At 41.6% G+C, this 16257-nt stretch overlaps 1 protein-coding gene across 5 annotated transcripts in view; it reads left to right on the top strand.

Annotated features, from left to right (window-relative positions):
• The first annotated feature begins 2024 nt into the window (after nucleotides 1-2024).
• Nucleotides 2025-16257, top strand: part of slc4a2b (solute carrier family 4 member 2b) — a 36421-nt gene continuing 22188 nt past the window's right edge. For 2 of the 5 annotated variants that reach the window (XM_085762790.1, XM_085762791.1), the window contains exons 1-3: nucleotides 2056-2090; nucleotides 9429-9507; nucleotides 14260-14431. In XM_085762790.1, the coding sequence (XP_085618916.1) occupies nucleotides 14372-14431 (60 nt within the window). In that variant the 5' untranslated portion in view covers nucleotides 2056-2090; nucleotides 9429-9507; nucleotides 14260-14371. Of the gene's footprint in view, nucleotides 2344-8721; nucleotides 9508-14259; nucleotides 14432-16257 lie in introns of those variants that run through there. The other 3 variants (XM_085762788.1, XM_085762789.1, XM_085762794.1) reach the window with 3 other exon arrangements.

A 16257-nucleotide genomic window follows, 5' to 3' on the forward strand; every position in this document is an offset into this window, starting at 1 on the left:
TTTTACAACACTGCTGTGCAAAAAAATAGTAATCGCAAGCATAATAGGTGACAACATGAGAAATAAAAGAAGTCATTAAGTGAGATAAGGCTACATAAACCTTCTACAGAACAATGTGCGACCCTTTACAGTCTATGTGTGCGACACACGTACATTTACAAAAGAAGGGGACAAGTTACTGAGCAACTAAGCACACAACATATTTGACTAACATCCTACTCCGATAAACCATTGTTAATCAGGACTCAATTACTACCGGTATTTGCTGTAGGTGTTGAAAAAGTTTTATTTCTTTTTATTTGTACATCCAACTACAATTTGCGTCCAACTACAATTTGCGTTATATACAATAGATTTTTCCCAGAAGACATTAAGAACAGGAAAAGCAAAGGTGTGATTAGTAACATTAATACTGCATCTCATTACATTACAACAGCCAAGTGCTCTCTTTGTGTGTGTGTATATTGGTGTAGTATGGGCCTAAAAGTAGAGCATTATGCAGAGTTAACAAATAAAGGGTTACTAGGTCTGTTCAAATACCAGCTTGGCAACACACAGGCAGTCAGAGAGGGCAAAGGAGTTCACTAAGGAGCAGGTAGGTAAAAAATCAATCATATAGGGTATAAAGCACAATAGCAAGTCTGTGGTGGCTAATGGACTGCTTTATATACTAAGTGACTAATTATGGGAGATGAGGTGCAGGTGTGCATGCAGGTGGAAGGCTCTGGGAGGACTGCTGGTCAAGAAGGGAATGACAGGTTTAGAGACAGCATGGATGCTGTACATGTGAATATCTATGACAGGGTGATGATGACATAGAGCTATTGATTTATGAATATGCAGCATAAACTATTCCCACATTGGTTTCCTAACATTTTCAAAATACTTTTATAAAGCAGGAGTCACCATGAGGCATAAGGTTGATATTGCTCAGAAAAACCTGTTGATATATAAGTCTGTAGGCTATTGGTCCCATGCCCTGAGGCAGAGTGGGCTGGTTAAGGGTCAAAGTGGAGAGATGGTCATATCACAGTGGTTTTAGGCTGTTGGCTAACATAAAAATTATAATAGGCTACTTGGCATACTTGGAGTGATCTTCAAAAACAAGCTGTATATGAGAATTTTAAACAAAGCAGAAAGCAAGGGACAGTTTTACATTTTTTCTGATTGACTGACTTATCATCAACTTTCATGGACTAATGTTGCGTCAGCAGCACTGATAATCATATTCATCCTTTTGAGGTATGATGACGAGGTCACGGTCATCATTAGGAAACAACACCATCCCCCAGCCCTTGATCAGAAATATGAATCATCATATACGCAGGCGCAGCAATTTGTCTGGAGCAACCATGGGAGCAAGACACGGCGACAAGTGAGAGAAATGATCAGAGTCACACCGGAATTTGATTGGTATTACTTCAAAATAAAGGCACAACATCCACAATCACCGAAACCTAGACTTTGACATGATACTTTGGCATTTCTGTTTATGATAGGATCACCCTTGAATGCAATATTCTTGTTTTTACAGGCAACTACACACAGCCACCACTTTTATTTACTCTAGTAGGCCTACTGCACTTGAATATTTGCATTATATTTTATTTTATACACACTCCACTAGGTTATTTAGGCTATGTCTATTTATGATATTTTCATAATATTCTAATATATATTTAGCTTTTAAAAGATGTCAGATTAAAACATGCATGTCCTTGTAATTTATCGCACAGTGATAAAAAAAATCAAAAAAATCTGTGGATGTCAGCTATTTCTACATTGATTGTTTGCAGTTCTTTTACAGAAATCCTGTAATCTAATATTTCTCAACAATAGCAAGCGCCAGAGAAAAGTGCAAAAAAGCAGAAATGTATGCATCACAAATGACTATTAATCATCCCAGATGAAATGATAATAAAAATTTAGATAGGTAGCCTACTGTGTCATCACTCCCCGTGAGTCGTGGTTGCTATGGAGAATTTTAATGTGAAATCGTTCTACCGGATGTGAAAACATCTTTAACACGGCGCACTGACACCGGCCAGGCAAGTCATTCAGAGAGAGTTTGAGGTGAGTACCAGGCACCGGTGAGTAAAAAAATAAGCCACGATATGTGTCGTTATAAACCACATAAGGATTTCGCTTTATGAAAACGTGTTTTCGCTTTGAACCGGCGATTTTGTGAAGGTCGTGAACTGGTCTGGGCTGTCGACTTATCCTCCTGTGAGGAGCGGCGGCACTGAGCGCTGCTGCTGCTGCTGCTGCCACACATGCATGAATGTGTCCGCTGCTGCTGCTGCTGGTGGTGGACCTCGCTTTGTTTCTCAGCTTGTTGACCAGGTAATGTTGTATAGTTTCATGTAGAGAAAGAGGAAGGGGAGCAGCCGGAACGTGGTGGTGCTGTTGGGGTAAAGTGCAGCCCAGTCCCAGCCTCCTTTAATCCTCTAATTACTGCTGGAGGAGTTTCTCCTGGAGCTAACGGTCTCTCCTCCTGACAGCAGCCGCGGCGCAAACATGTGATGCTCACGGATGTGTTTCATTAAGTCAGTGTAAAACAACAAACAAACCTCAATGTTTGTTTGTTTTTAAAGTTTTTTTTTTTTTTTTAATTCTATGTCCTCCTCGGAAACTAAACGAGGCGTTCAACAAGGCAATGTGGAGACTGGGGGTGTGGTCAGCAGCTTAACTCATTCATTTATCATTCATTCATTCATTCATCCATTGCTCACTGCACTGAATGAGCAGCCTTGTTGTGTGTCCTTTTGTTGCTCGGGTCATAGGTTGACATGAGTGTAAAGAGCTGCCACTGACGAATATGAATACGAAAGAGAATATTATTCATATCTGTGAAGTGGGGGACAGTGACAATGAGGCCGGTTCATCTGTACAACTGTGAAAGACTCAGCAGAAGCTGAAAGCTGTGTTAAAAACTCATGCAGTCTCATTTGTCTTTCAGCTGTTGGATAGAAAAATGATTATGGCTTAGTAGCTGTAATGTTTTTTGCATTTGAAGGTGTCACCTTGGCCACTGGGAATTTGATGGTTTTTTTTTCTGTTTTATGGCTTGATAACAAGATAATCAGTAGAATAACCAGTAATGACAATATTAAGCAATCACACCATTTGGCATATTTGTGTAGGAATATTGTACTGTAGATTGGGTTAGAGGAGACACCAATGATAACTCGATTTAATGACGATATAATCTAATTCATCATGGTGCGCATATGACCAGGGATGAAAATTGTTGTGACAAAGTTGGATGGAGCTTTTTCACAGCAGACCTTTTGACACAGGTGCAACTGATGACACTATGCAGACGTCGTTAATGTTATTTGGTTCACCTGAGCGTTTCCTGCTCTGACAAGTCAAACTACACAAGTAAGAGTTATTATTCAAACATCAAATCAGCAGATGTGTAAAGTATAATAAGACTGACAGCAGACTTCTCGTTACCAATACACAGCGATACTCGGGTCAGTTAGATCCAATTCTGAAGAAGCTTGTCTTGTGATAAAACTTGGGCTAGCTTATTTCATTTACACAACAGGAACACAATGATGGCTGATGGAGAGATAGTTGGTTGTGAAATGTTGTTTCCTGTTGATACAAACGGTGTCACTTTGTAGATTGATGATGGAGGATTTACTTTTCAGATTTAAAAGGGTGGTGTGACAGAAATAGTCCTCGAACTGTGTCTTCCACCACTTTTATACTCATATGTCATGATGAACCATTACCATCTGTGTTATTGTGAATGAATGGATCCCTGTACTGTAAAGTTGACCTGATGATCGTTTGGGCCTATTTGAACCGTCCCACCCTCCTCTGGGATCCCTGCAGTCCCACAGTTTAGGAACCATGGTCGCTCAGAATTGTTTATGTGGCTAATAGACGTCAGGACATGCCCTCAGGCAGGATAGAGGAAGGATGTGTCCCCTCTGCTGACTCACCACTCACATCATCTCCATGTGCACTCCAGGTTATCTGAGGAGATATTTTGCCGAGTAAGGCTGCGACACAGGATAAAGGAATCATCTTTCCCAAGAAATATATTAAATCTAAGCAAAACAAACTGCTTATCTCAGCCAACCTGAGCAGCTCAATCATTCATGAAGAAGAATCTGTAATGTTTGTCCCAGTGAATCTGACCTTCTTTAAATCTTTGAAAAAGAAACAGGCTTTGAAATTCCAGAGCTCCTCAGCGTCCTTTTGTCGCACAATCCGGCGCGGTACTTGAACACATCAGATAGATCAGTCTTATCTGTGTGATCACAGTCTTAGCTTTTATTTGTTTTCCTTCGCCTCAGTGGAATTTGTCAAACAGACTTATTGTTAACTGATTTGTGGTGCGTTTTGCTGGGGAGAGGAGGGGAAAAAAAGTGTTGAAGCACAAACAGTCGAGCAGAGCGTCCTCACATTCCTGCCGTGAATTGCTTGGTCATGCAGAAGAGAAGGAAGGAAAAGAGGTAGATAGAAAAAAAATTTTGTTGTTTGTTTTAAATCATGGCCTCAAGGTTGGTCGTGTTTGTTTTACCTTCCCCTTTTGCAGACAAACAGACTCATTATTTTGTCAGTAAACACATTAGCCCCCCAAAATCCATCTTAACCTAAACACTCTCATTTTAGGCTTGTTTATTATTAGTTAGAGAGATTGTGGAGTCACATCATTGTCTACATTTCAGACTCCTTGCTTGGCTGTTGTTCTGCCCGAGCCTACTAAGTTGCATTTAATTACCATTAAGCGCTTTGGCAGTACACCTTGGACCATGCATAGTTTGGGCTGCACTCCCCTCACATTAAATCTCATTGAGCTGTCTGCAGTTTGTAGTCTCTTTGGAGCATCTAATTATACCTCCATCTATATGAGTTATAGTCGGGCATCTTTTCTATTCCCCCGGCACCCACCTTCAGTGCTGTTATGCATTCCCATGGCAGAGTAAGGTTAAATTCTCATGCCTGTACTGTAGCAGAGGTTGTGTTGTCCGCCACACAAACGTAATCACATTATGTAGTTTTCCCAGGAAATGGATAAATGGCAGATTTGTATTTGACTGTAGTATGAGATTGTGAGTCCTTTGTTTGGGTTGTGGGAGCCCAGGGGATATTTTATTCCTGTCCCAGTCTGAGTCTCACGAGAGTAAATACAGTTATTGAAAGTGCTCCGCCTCTGAGCCACACAATTACCACATTTTCTGTGAGAGCGCTGTTTTATCTTTTGTACAGCCGCTGCAACCTGAGCAGTCCTTCATGCAGTTATGACCAACACTCCTGAAGGTGGGGGGGTCCAATCAGCTGATATTAGAAGTCACTAAATGTCCTGCTCTGTCCACTGTGTACTGTTGTGTTTAACATTATACAAAAGGCCAAGAGCCATTATTTAGCTATTTATTATTGTGTTTTTATTACAGCTGCCTCAGTTTCTTTTGGACAGATGATATAATTCCTTTGGGTGATGCATCATGGTCTTGTAATCCCTCAGCAGATGTTACTATTTATTAGAATTGCGGGAATAGAAGTATCACAAAGCACAGATTCAGTTGTAATCTTGGTTTTCTTTTTATTAAATGGAAGTATATTAAAAAAAGTGCACGGAAATGTGATATATAGACAGATATTCCTTTATTAATAAACATGTTGGTAGAAACCACATCAGTTTCGCTTCAAAACACACAGGGATGTACTCAACTGAAGTTTGATATTCCATAGATGAATAATGAATAGGCTGCACCAAAAGATGCCCTGCATTTTTGTCTCCCACATCTTCTTTGTCACGAATTTGATCCCTGCACACCCCCTGAATGAAACTTATTAAATCAAAACTAATACTCAGTCCGTCGTACACACCGTTTACCATAAACTCTTCTGTACTGGCCTGCCACTCCGCATAACACATCTCTTTGCAAAAAATGCTTGACTGGTGAGTGCTTTTTCTTTTTCTGGACGACAGGACAAATGCACACAGGCGTTATGTAAGATCCAGGATTTAGCTGCCTCTTCAATCCCTCTTCACCCCAGAGACAGGTGCTGTCTTTTAGTTGGGAGGTGCTGCTGTCTTTAGCCCGGGGCAGCACGCTGTTGCTGCTGCTGCTGCTGCTGCTGCTGCTGCCCGAGCCCAGTGACAGAACAAAGAGTGAGATAAAGATGGCCATACATTGACCAAGTGCAGCTGTCGGCTGTGTGAGACTGGACCCGTTCCAGTGACTGTGTGCACATAACTTAACACAGTCATGCTGAAGTGCTGGGCTGAGTGAAGTCGGTGTGGCCACTGAGCTGTGAAGAGCAGAGCAGGCGAGGTAGAGATGTCTGCATGTTGAAAGGACTCAGGACGTGGCAGGGTGACTTTTAAACTGCTGAGCTATTTCAGGCTAAAACACTCAGAGGCAACAGAGGCATAGCTATCAACATACACCACCGCCAAATCCCCATAGAGATCCACAAACAGGACAGCTGTCAGAGGTATACAGCTACAGCTACATTGAGATCAGTCTTTGCATTGGCAGGCTGCACAAGAGGCTTGGCTGGGTGAGTTCCTTCCTCTCAGTTTAAGTTGTTGAAGTTGTGCTGCACAGGTTTGACGCCTCATGGTCACCTGTTCACGTGATATTTTCCTCTATTTGAGGGACAGCCAGTGCGGGGCTGCAGCACTTGAGTGAGTTTTACTTTATGTCGAGGAATATGGCCTAGTTTTAGACTTGAAGGGAGAGAAGAATAACAGGAAGCCGGAGGGACTATTTCCAAGTTGTGTTAACACTTTAGGTAAAAGCTAGAAAAAGTGAAGGCGGGTTGTTATTGTGCAAGAATCTTGTTAAACGTTATTTTTATTTTTATTTCTTTCTGCAGAGAGAGACGTGTTTTTGAAACGTATACAAGATGGTTTGGATGAAGCACAGATTGTTTTATTTCACCACAGTCAGCCAAACAAATTGAGCCAAAACCTTCCAACTAGTTCAGAACATCACAAAGCAGCAAGAACGAGGACAATGTGTCTGTTCTGTGCAGGTGAAGGATTGTGAAATAAGCATATCATCTGCTGGTCATGGCTAAGGAAAAGTTGCACACATGAAGTCACACCTCTGTAGCCGACCACAGTGGATAATGCTATTATCAGCGCACTGTTGGGATTGAGGAAAGCCCCAGGACTTTGAAGTCATGGACTTCAATTTTAGCTGCTTGTGGCTTTTGACTGCGTTTCTTTTCCCCCCGCAAGACACGCATGTGACTCCACAGTGAGCCCACGACGTCCCTGGGGACAAACAATTATATCTCACACACATGCACACACAATTCAGGCTCCTCCGGGGGCTGGGTGTTTCTTTAGGCCTAAGGCTCATGTAAGCTGATGTGGAATGCAGCGCTCGATTATTTGGCGAACGGGTAAGCAACTTGTTTAGATCACAGGACTGTTCTTTGTTCGCTGCAAAACACAATTAATCTGGCGGCTTTTATGACTTTAGGTGGGATTTATTGTGTAATAGTGTTGATTCCTCCATGACATGACAGGTTGTTTTTTTTTTTTTTCCATTGCCAAATACACTAAGAACCTGTGGCATGCCCGTGTGTATTTCATCCTAAATTTACCCCAGAACTGATATTTTACCAGAGCAAGCAGATAATTCAGGTGAAGTGCAACAAACATATTTAAACAACCTGACTGAAATAGTTAGGTAAGCTGTGTGGGCGTTTCAGCATCCACAAATAAATCAAAAGTCATTACAAGTTAATAATTGAATACATATTAGGCAACATGCTTTTTCTTTCCTGCTGATTTCTTCAACAGAGCAGACGTATTAACAAATGAATAAACATCCTGTGCAGATGTATAAACACGTCTAAAAGCATGCAGATCCAAATGTCATTGTGCTCTGAGATGTACGTGGTCCTCGTATCCACTGGCATTGCTTATCTTTAGAATATTGATTAGTCTCTCTGTACTCAAGATGCTCGGAAGCTCCCGGCCAGAGTTTCAATGCCCTTCATGAGAAGTCAACATGCCCAGTGGTCTAAAAACAGCAAGTACATAATGACTCACTCCCCTGTCCTGCAGTATTATTTAAAATGAGACATGTCATTCATCTGCTCGCATGTGGTGGTAAACCAGTCTTTTGTGACACTCCCTTTCATGTCGCCCTTTTTATTTTTTTAAAGAAATGTTAAAATCCTTCTCTTAAACAGGTGGCCACCCATGGTCTGTGTCACAACAGGAATTAAAGTCACTGTTGTAGGTTGTAATAGACCTTCTCAGAATAGATGCAGCGTTTCCACATGGGAAATGGAGTGAGTAATCTTCATGTGAACCATACAACATGTTTTAGGTCATCATTACTGTCAGCCACTTAACAAAACACCTCACTTTAAAGATGCATATGACTGTGTGTGAAGCTGCAATACCTTAACACCCTACCAGATTGATTCCTCAAAATGTTGTACAGACATTCATGGTGCCTATGATGACTCATGGAGATCGCCCCGAGGCTCAGATTTATGCTTTTATATGGAAAGTCTCACTAACTATTTGATGGACTGCCCTGGATGAATTTCAATCATTTTGTTAGTTTATATTTTCCCTCTAGTGCCATCATCAGGTCAAAATCCAAATTTACCAACTTTACTTCTATGGTCTATGACCAATGTAGACCTAATAACATTCCCATCCGTCTCAATTGTTCTTTGTGTTTTGTGCTGATTACCGGCGGGCGTTGTCATGGTAACACATTAAACCAGGATGGTGAACATGGTAAACATTCCTGCCGAGTATCAGCCTATTAGTCATGCCACACACCTACTAGACTGTCTTGACAAATAGTCTAACTACGTCACTGGTGGGTTACCTGATAAATCCAAGTGGTTATGATTAACTGAGGAGGAAAGCAGAAAAAATATTTCTTCATATTTTTTTCTGTGGTTCTTTTTTGTGCATATTTGTGGACAATCATGCTAATGAAGTGGAAAAACTCACTGGTGACAGCTGATAGAAGTTGTTGACCAGTGATGAGGAATGGCAGACGTTAGAAACCTCCACCACTAGTTTCAGACAGGTTAAATGTCTTTATTGGGTACTGATCATTTTTGGGTTGTTTTCCACCTTTAAGCTTGAGGTTGGTTGTGTGTGTGTGTGAGGAAGGGGGAGAGACACACTCATAGATTTGTGTGTCTGAGTAGCAGCCTCTGAGTCAGTGTTGAATGGGTCCTGGAGTCACATGGCTACTTGTCAGCAGACTGGAGGAGGAAACATAATCCTGAGGAGGAAGGCTGCTGTTATCAGTTGGTGCATGTTGGTCCGAGAGAGCACTCTGCTCCGCGAGAGGCTGGACGCCACATGATCGGTCAGCGTGCAGGCTCCACATCTCTAACTCTTGTTTCTTTTGTCTCCCTATCTCTCTCGTTTCTCCCTCTTGTTTGTTTTCCCCCTGCACTCTGACCAGCCCCAGGTTGCTCTTCACAGCGGAGTTCAGAATTGCACTACAATGTCTGCGGTGGCTTCTCTGCAGTAAGCACACAAAGGTACGGTATTACTCCCATTTTCTATATCTTAACCAGTTTTCAAGTGATCTTGTTGCTTTGTACTGCTTGTTTCTGTTGAATGTATTGCCTGTTTAATTCATTATTTATGTGGGTTAGTCCTTCATTAAGCGAGACATGTCTGTTGTTTGCCAGGTCAGGTCTAATTAAACTTAACAAGATTGCTCTTGTTAGTGTCACTCTGTCTCAATATTGTAGTTGAGCTGAAGGAGAGGAGCTGAGTCAGGGTTGGACCACGATGATCTGTATCCATAGGATCAAGAAGATCTGTAGCTATGGACAGCTGTAAACAAATCCTGCTCGGCTCCACACGTTACACAGCAGAGCAAACAAACACTTGAGCTCTAGTGGGACAAACAGACTTTTCCACTGTCATGAATCCCAAATTAGAGTCTTTAAAGGCCATGGCTGTTTTAAATGCTGTGGTTGATTTACAATTGACCGTTTATAGCTGCATCAACTCACAGAGCTTACTTTCTTTCGGTTCTTCAATGGCTTTTCAACAGGTTATAACGGTTTCATTACCGTGCAATGTTCAGAACGTTATAGTGCGATATTATATTAGATAGAAATGCCACAAATTTATCTCTACAACCCTTGGGTCTATCGCTGCTACACAATCTGTTTTGTCTCTTTGGAAAAATGCATTGTCGGCTAAACGGAGGCAGATGAATCACTCACTGGTTTAGTTTTAAAGCCAGTTCTCTAATGAAACCATAAACTGCTCTTTCCTCTCTGTCATTGTCCTGCCTTTATAAGTACAGGCCAGGCTGCTGGTTGAGGTTTGGACATTGCGATCACGCTTCTATTCCTGGACAAGCATTTTTATTGTCAGTTTGTATATTTTATTGAACTCTTCTTTAATTATACCGTTTTGATAGAGGTTGTAGATGAGCGCGCAGTCTGCGGTCGACACTCGCGTGCCAAGCTGTCGGCTGAGGCTGAGCTCGGCCGAGACGTCCTGGCAGATCACTGCCTTTAAACGCATGAGGGCTTGTGTCCTGAGTTCAAGTGAGGCTCGAAACTTCTGTCTCATTGTCTGACTGTCTCACTCCTTAATACCATTATGAGGAGATAATCTAAAAGGTCACATGAGAGGACAGAAGAGGAGAAAAATGACCCTTCCTGACTGAGATCTTGCCATAGGGTGACAACTCTGTCGCTTTCTTGTTGCTTTTCTAAGATGTTCGGAGTAGGTTTTGTAAAACGAAAAACAGTTTTTCTCTGTGGGACAGATGAGTCAGCAAGTGCATACCAGATCTCAATATCGATCAAAGAGAAGCCAACACCCTGCTGTAATCTATCACCTTCGTTAGAGGATATGTCACAATGTCAACAGTTTGGTGACATTCAGATTAATTTCAAATGAAATATGATTGGACTTGGATACGCTCAGCCTGTAGGAAATGTTAGTTCCTCAGAATTACTACAATGTTAATTCAGAGGCTATAAACAGTTTGTTACCCACTGTCAGCTGTCAAGTCACTCAAATAGGAAATATGGATGAATGAATTTTGACCTGTAAATTGAGTCTCCACAGTTCATACTCTAGGAGAGTTGATACATTCTTCCATAATTTATGTCTGGTACATTTGTAGGTAGTATGCTATATGTAGTGTAAACCACAACATGGCTGCAGTTATTTACTTGCTGTGGATGATGGTCTTTTCTGTAGAAGGCAGTATCTGAAACACACTTGACATGATTGTATACTCTACTCTAAGCGTCCTCTGCCTGTAGGAGGAACAAATGAAGATGTCAGCTCATTATGCCGTGACACATTGAATTAACCTATAATGTCACAGGGTAGACATCATTGGTTAATAATAGATTTTGGATTAACCCATATTAGCTCTGGAACATATGTCCAGGTTCTTGCATAGGCATCGTTTTCACTTAACTCTTTCAAAGGCCTGATGTAAACAGATGCAAATAAAAAAATGCTCTGTTGCCATTTTAAAATGAGTTTATAGCTCCTCCTGACCAGCATCAGTCCACAGCAGTTACTTCTTCCTGTTTTCATACTTGCTTCCTCCTAGAAGGATAGTTTTCCCAAAGCCTTGTGGGCACATTTGAGGCCGTGGCTAAATCAAGTACGGAAATGTTTGGAAAATAAATACCACACTTCCACTTTTCTCCTTGTAGGAACAGCTTGTGACGCGCTGGACTTCTGGATGACTCTGGAAAGACATGATGAACTTCTTCCAGGATAAATACAGAGCATCTTGTCCACACTTCCTCTTGCACTGTCAGCACTCGTTCATGTCCTTCTGGACATTTCAGTTATTACACAAGAACAGTCAGTTCCTCTTTACTCGGTCCTCTGACAGGCAGATTGTGCAGACAAAACACTACAGTCAGTTTGGTGGACGATGGCTCTTCTTGTCTACCAATCCACTTTCAGTTAGTATTATTGTTTTCTTCTTCTGATCATTATTGTTATCCTAACGGTATTATTACAGACATGCCCTCAGGTAGATAAGCTGGTTCCCATGGTTTTCGCCCAGGATCCCAGGGCTCTGTAACTTTATCCCTGTGTAGCCAGCCCTGCCTCTTCCACAATGGTGGTGTCTAAGTTTACTGAGAAAGCAATCTCCAAACTAATGCCAGCAGACTCCTTTATCTGCACTACTGCGCAGATTGCATTGGCCAAACTAGTTAAAGTTGTTATGTAGCCATAGAACAGCTGATAGTAGGTAATTAACACTTGGTGCAATGACAAGCAGGTTGGCAGAGCCAAGAAGGGTGTTGCAGAAATGGTGTGTGTATGTTGAGGTCCCCTTACTCGAATTTAAGTTTTTTTCTCCCCAGCTCCTACATACTTTTACATCTCTTGTCACTGATATACTCTTGTCATTGCTTTCATACTTCTATGAAACATGCTGCGTAGAAAGCCCTGGCTGTCAACAAGGTCATTGATATGATTGTGCTCAGGCATCACGGAGGCTTATCGCTTCTTTGATAGCTGCTGTCAGGAAGCCAGAGAGCCTTTGGCACAGCATGGACTCTTCTTCGAAAAGCGAACCGAAAAGGGGGCCCTTGTCTGCTTCTTGTCTTGAGGAACACCATTGTCTATCATTGTTGCTAGGGAAACAGTAGGATCTCAGAGATTTTCTCAGAACTAAAATCAAAGGAACTGCAGGCAACAGGTTTTGCCGTTTGCTTCTATTAGATCTAAGTTTAAATATATCATGTTTAGCAATAATACAAATTATATGATTATAATAATTCATGCAGATACTGATTTGTCTGTGCAGCCAAACACCAAAGCTCAATGATCATTTCAATTAATTATAGACAGATATTAGATTTTTTCCGAATAAAATATGTAACAGAAAAGTATTTGTATATCAAAAAGGTTAGATGCGGGTGTGTAGGAAAGCATCACTCGCGTCTTGATAAGAGGAAAAAAAAGATCCTGCAACACTGCTCTTGCAAACCACCACCATTTAATAATGGAACTGTCAGTGTGATTTATTAAACGGTGATGGTTTGCGAGAGCAGTGTTGCAGGATCTTCTTAAATATGTGAAAAATAGTCTCTTTTTTTTTGTTAGAATCCTAAAGAACACCAGCATCAGTTTTGGGCCCTTTTTGTTCTAAAAACAGCCCAACTCCCAGACAGCATGTTACTGATTACTGTGCTTTATTGTCCTCTTACGTCACTCCATCATACATCTTCATTGACATTTCATCCTGTCTCCGGTGGATTCCTTTGGTCATTTGTCATAACGGAGACTTTAGAAGTGATGGAGTTGGAGGTGAGCTGAGGCACGTGCCACTGCTTATCGAAGGGTCCTCTGCACAGTAGCCCTGTGTTATCTGGCTCTTATCTGCCTAATGGTTAATGACCTTGAATGGGAGTGAGGAAGTGCTGCAGGGCTTCAAATCATGGACCACACAAAAGAAAAAAGACAGATTGTCACCATTTATAAAAGTCTGTGGATGTATACCTCTTTTAGCATTGTTGCCATTATGTCTCAAATATAATGTAATTGTGTCCCATTTCCCACTGCGTCACAAATATGATATTCACTTTGTGAGGTCTGAAGTGGGGCCCAGAGAACTCAAAGGTCTTTGGGGGTTCCAGGAAACCCTGAAATTTGATTAGTCCTTAGTTGGACCACATGTCACAGTAGAGACAGTGTCAGGACACTGAAGCATGTTGCCTCATGGTTCATATTTTGTTGGCGCTGCACTTCAACCTCATAGCCACTTTTTGCATTGCAGTGTGCTACAGTGCTGACTCTTGGCTTTGCTTGCCCACATGTCCAACCTCAATATTTCCCCATCAACCTCAGATGTAGTTCATGTTTAGTGCTAATATAGTGCAAATGCAAATATTGTTTGCATTTAGCTCAGAGTTCTGCTGAGTGTAAGTTCAGCCTCAGAAAACTGCTAGTGTCTAATATTAGAGGACACAAAGTAAATGTGCAACATAAAATTTTAAAGCATATTCTTCATTTTGATATTATGTTGATATATTTTGTAGTCAGTGACAGTGTGATGTCATTGACCCATTGACCACAGCACACTTGGTGTATTTCCATGCGACCTGGACTGCAGCCATCTTCACTTAACCTTTATAGACATTATATTTTCCAGCTCAGTGTGCTGGAATATATCACTTCATATTTAGAGATTACTTGCCCAAAGCTCTTTCGCTCTTGTTTTCCTCAAGTTATAAATCTCCAGTTTCTTGTGAACTAATTCCTGGATCTGTGTCTGTCTCCAGGTTATGCTGCCCAAAAGCTGTCTGAGTCCCAGTGAGAAAGAGAAGGGCTAAAGCCGCACTTATCCAAACCAGCTTTCCAGATCCTCTCCAGCAGCGACTCCACTGCGGAGCCATGAGCAACCCCAGCGCTCCCAACCAGATTACAGATGCCGTGGCAGCGGTTATTCACAGTGTAAGTCCACACGACCGCACACACAGAGGCCTCACTCAGGCTGTCCCGTCAGGTCAGGCCCCAGAGGCGTTGGCATGTTAAATCACATGACTTGGTTGAGTTGTCGACCCTGGAAGCAGGTTAAATGCTGTTCCTGAGGAGATGACACTCGCTATTAACAGATTGTGGTCTTTACGACCCAAGACTGTAGCTATTCAGCTAAAAACTTTCACTCGAGTTCACATTTGCCCACATTTATGCTGCATCAGCTCTCTCGGCCCTCTCTGGCGTTGGAGTGTGTATTTTGGATGTGCTGATCCCTCCAGAGCTATGTGTGTACAACTCTAGTCACATCATAGAGCCAATTCCCTGCCTGTGTACTTCTGAGTTCAAAAATAAAAATGTTCAGAATAGCCCAAAAACACTCAAGATCTACGGAGAAAGCTGCTCCTGTTCATAATCCCCTTTTCATTAGAGCACTGGGGAATGTCAACGGTTCCACAACTGAAACCCTTTCCTTCCTCCTTTCTGTATTCTTTATAATTTTTTTTCTTCGATGGGCTGCCAGCATTGGAAACACTAAAATAATACTGGCGCGTGATTATAAAAACTATAATTGCATGGCTGCTGGTGGGATTGATGTGATAAACAGGATTGGCAAAGCTGGGAGGGCAGCTGGGCAGCAGCCAAAGAAAGCAGCATTCCTCGACTCAAGAGCTTCTGAACAAGTTCATCTCAGGCCCATCAAGATGCTGAAGCAGAAAATATCACAAGCTTAAAGGAAAAATCCAAACTTGAACAGTTTCATATTGTTAGATAATAGATATCATCAGTTGCTGAATTCCAGGAATTATTATGCTTGATTTTTCCCAAGAATTACAAGGATTGTGTCCTTTTTCAGTGATTTACCCTTCTTTGTCAACCCCCTCTGGTGTACTTTTACTTGACTTAAGCATTTCCTAAGGTTCCCAGAATGGCTATGAGCAACCTGTGTTGATGATAGTTGACTGAGCTGTTGGCTGAATGTGTAGGTGGCTGGAAATGATGATGTTTGTAGCACAGCAGCAGAAAAAAAGATTTTCCACTCGGTAACAAGTGATAGAGACTATGACCTCTCCTGAGGTTCATCTTTTATTGCACTGTCGAGAGATAAAGTGAGAGTGAGAGTTCATTGTCTTAATCATATAGTCCTGTTTTGCTGGCAGCACCAGTGTTGTTATGTTCTAGGATAGTATAGACTTACATTCCCTTAGCTTTGCGTTTTAGTCAGCGTTCAGTCAGCTGCTTGCTTTTCTATCGTACAACTGTATGAGCTGAGCACACACCAACAACCCTGGTGTGTACAGTACAGTACCTGTATCTGGAAGGGGCTTCCTCGCTGGACGTAAACAACACAAGTGCTGCCCAAGTTGGAAATCTAATCCCTGCTGTTAAAGCAGAGAATGCAGAGTATTTAGGAGGTGGAAGTGGATCCGTGACACACAACTAGTCATCCATGAACGGTGTGCAGGAGGGCAGAGAAACCATGTATTTAACTCTTTCTAATGTAATCTAATTTTTTTTTATACAAAATACTGCCTGTATAGATTATCCTTTTATTATTACATAGATTTTCCTTTTGAAACAGTCATACACAAAATAAATGAGGGGAAATCTCAACACTGCACTTCACTCCGCAATGGACGGACTCACCTAGTCGGAAAAGTAGAATTAAAATAACTGGGGAAAATAGATAACTGGCTTAAGAGATATAAAAGTAATACTGTGATATCATGGAATAATGTTTATGATTTGTGTTTTTGTGTGTTTACTTACCGTGTATAATTACTTTGTGATTACAACAAAAC

This window comes from Trachurus japonicus, chromosome 20 (assembly GCF_045865225.1).
Source record: "Trachurus japonicus isolate A0001 chromosome 20, Traja_1.0".
Classification (NCBI taxonomy): domain Eukaryota; kingdom Metazoa; phylum Chordata; class Actinopteri; order Carangiformes; family Carangidae; genus Trachurus; species Trachurus japonicus.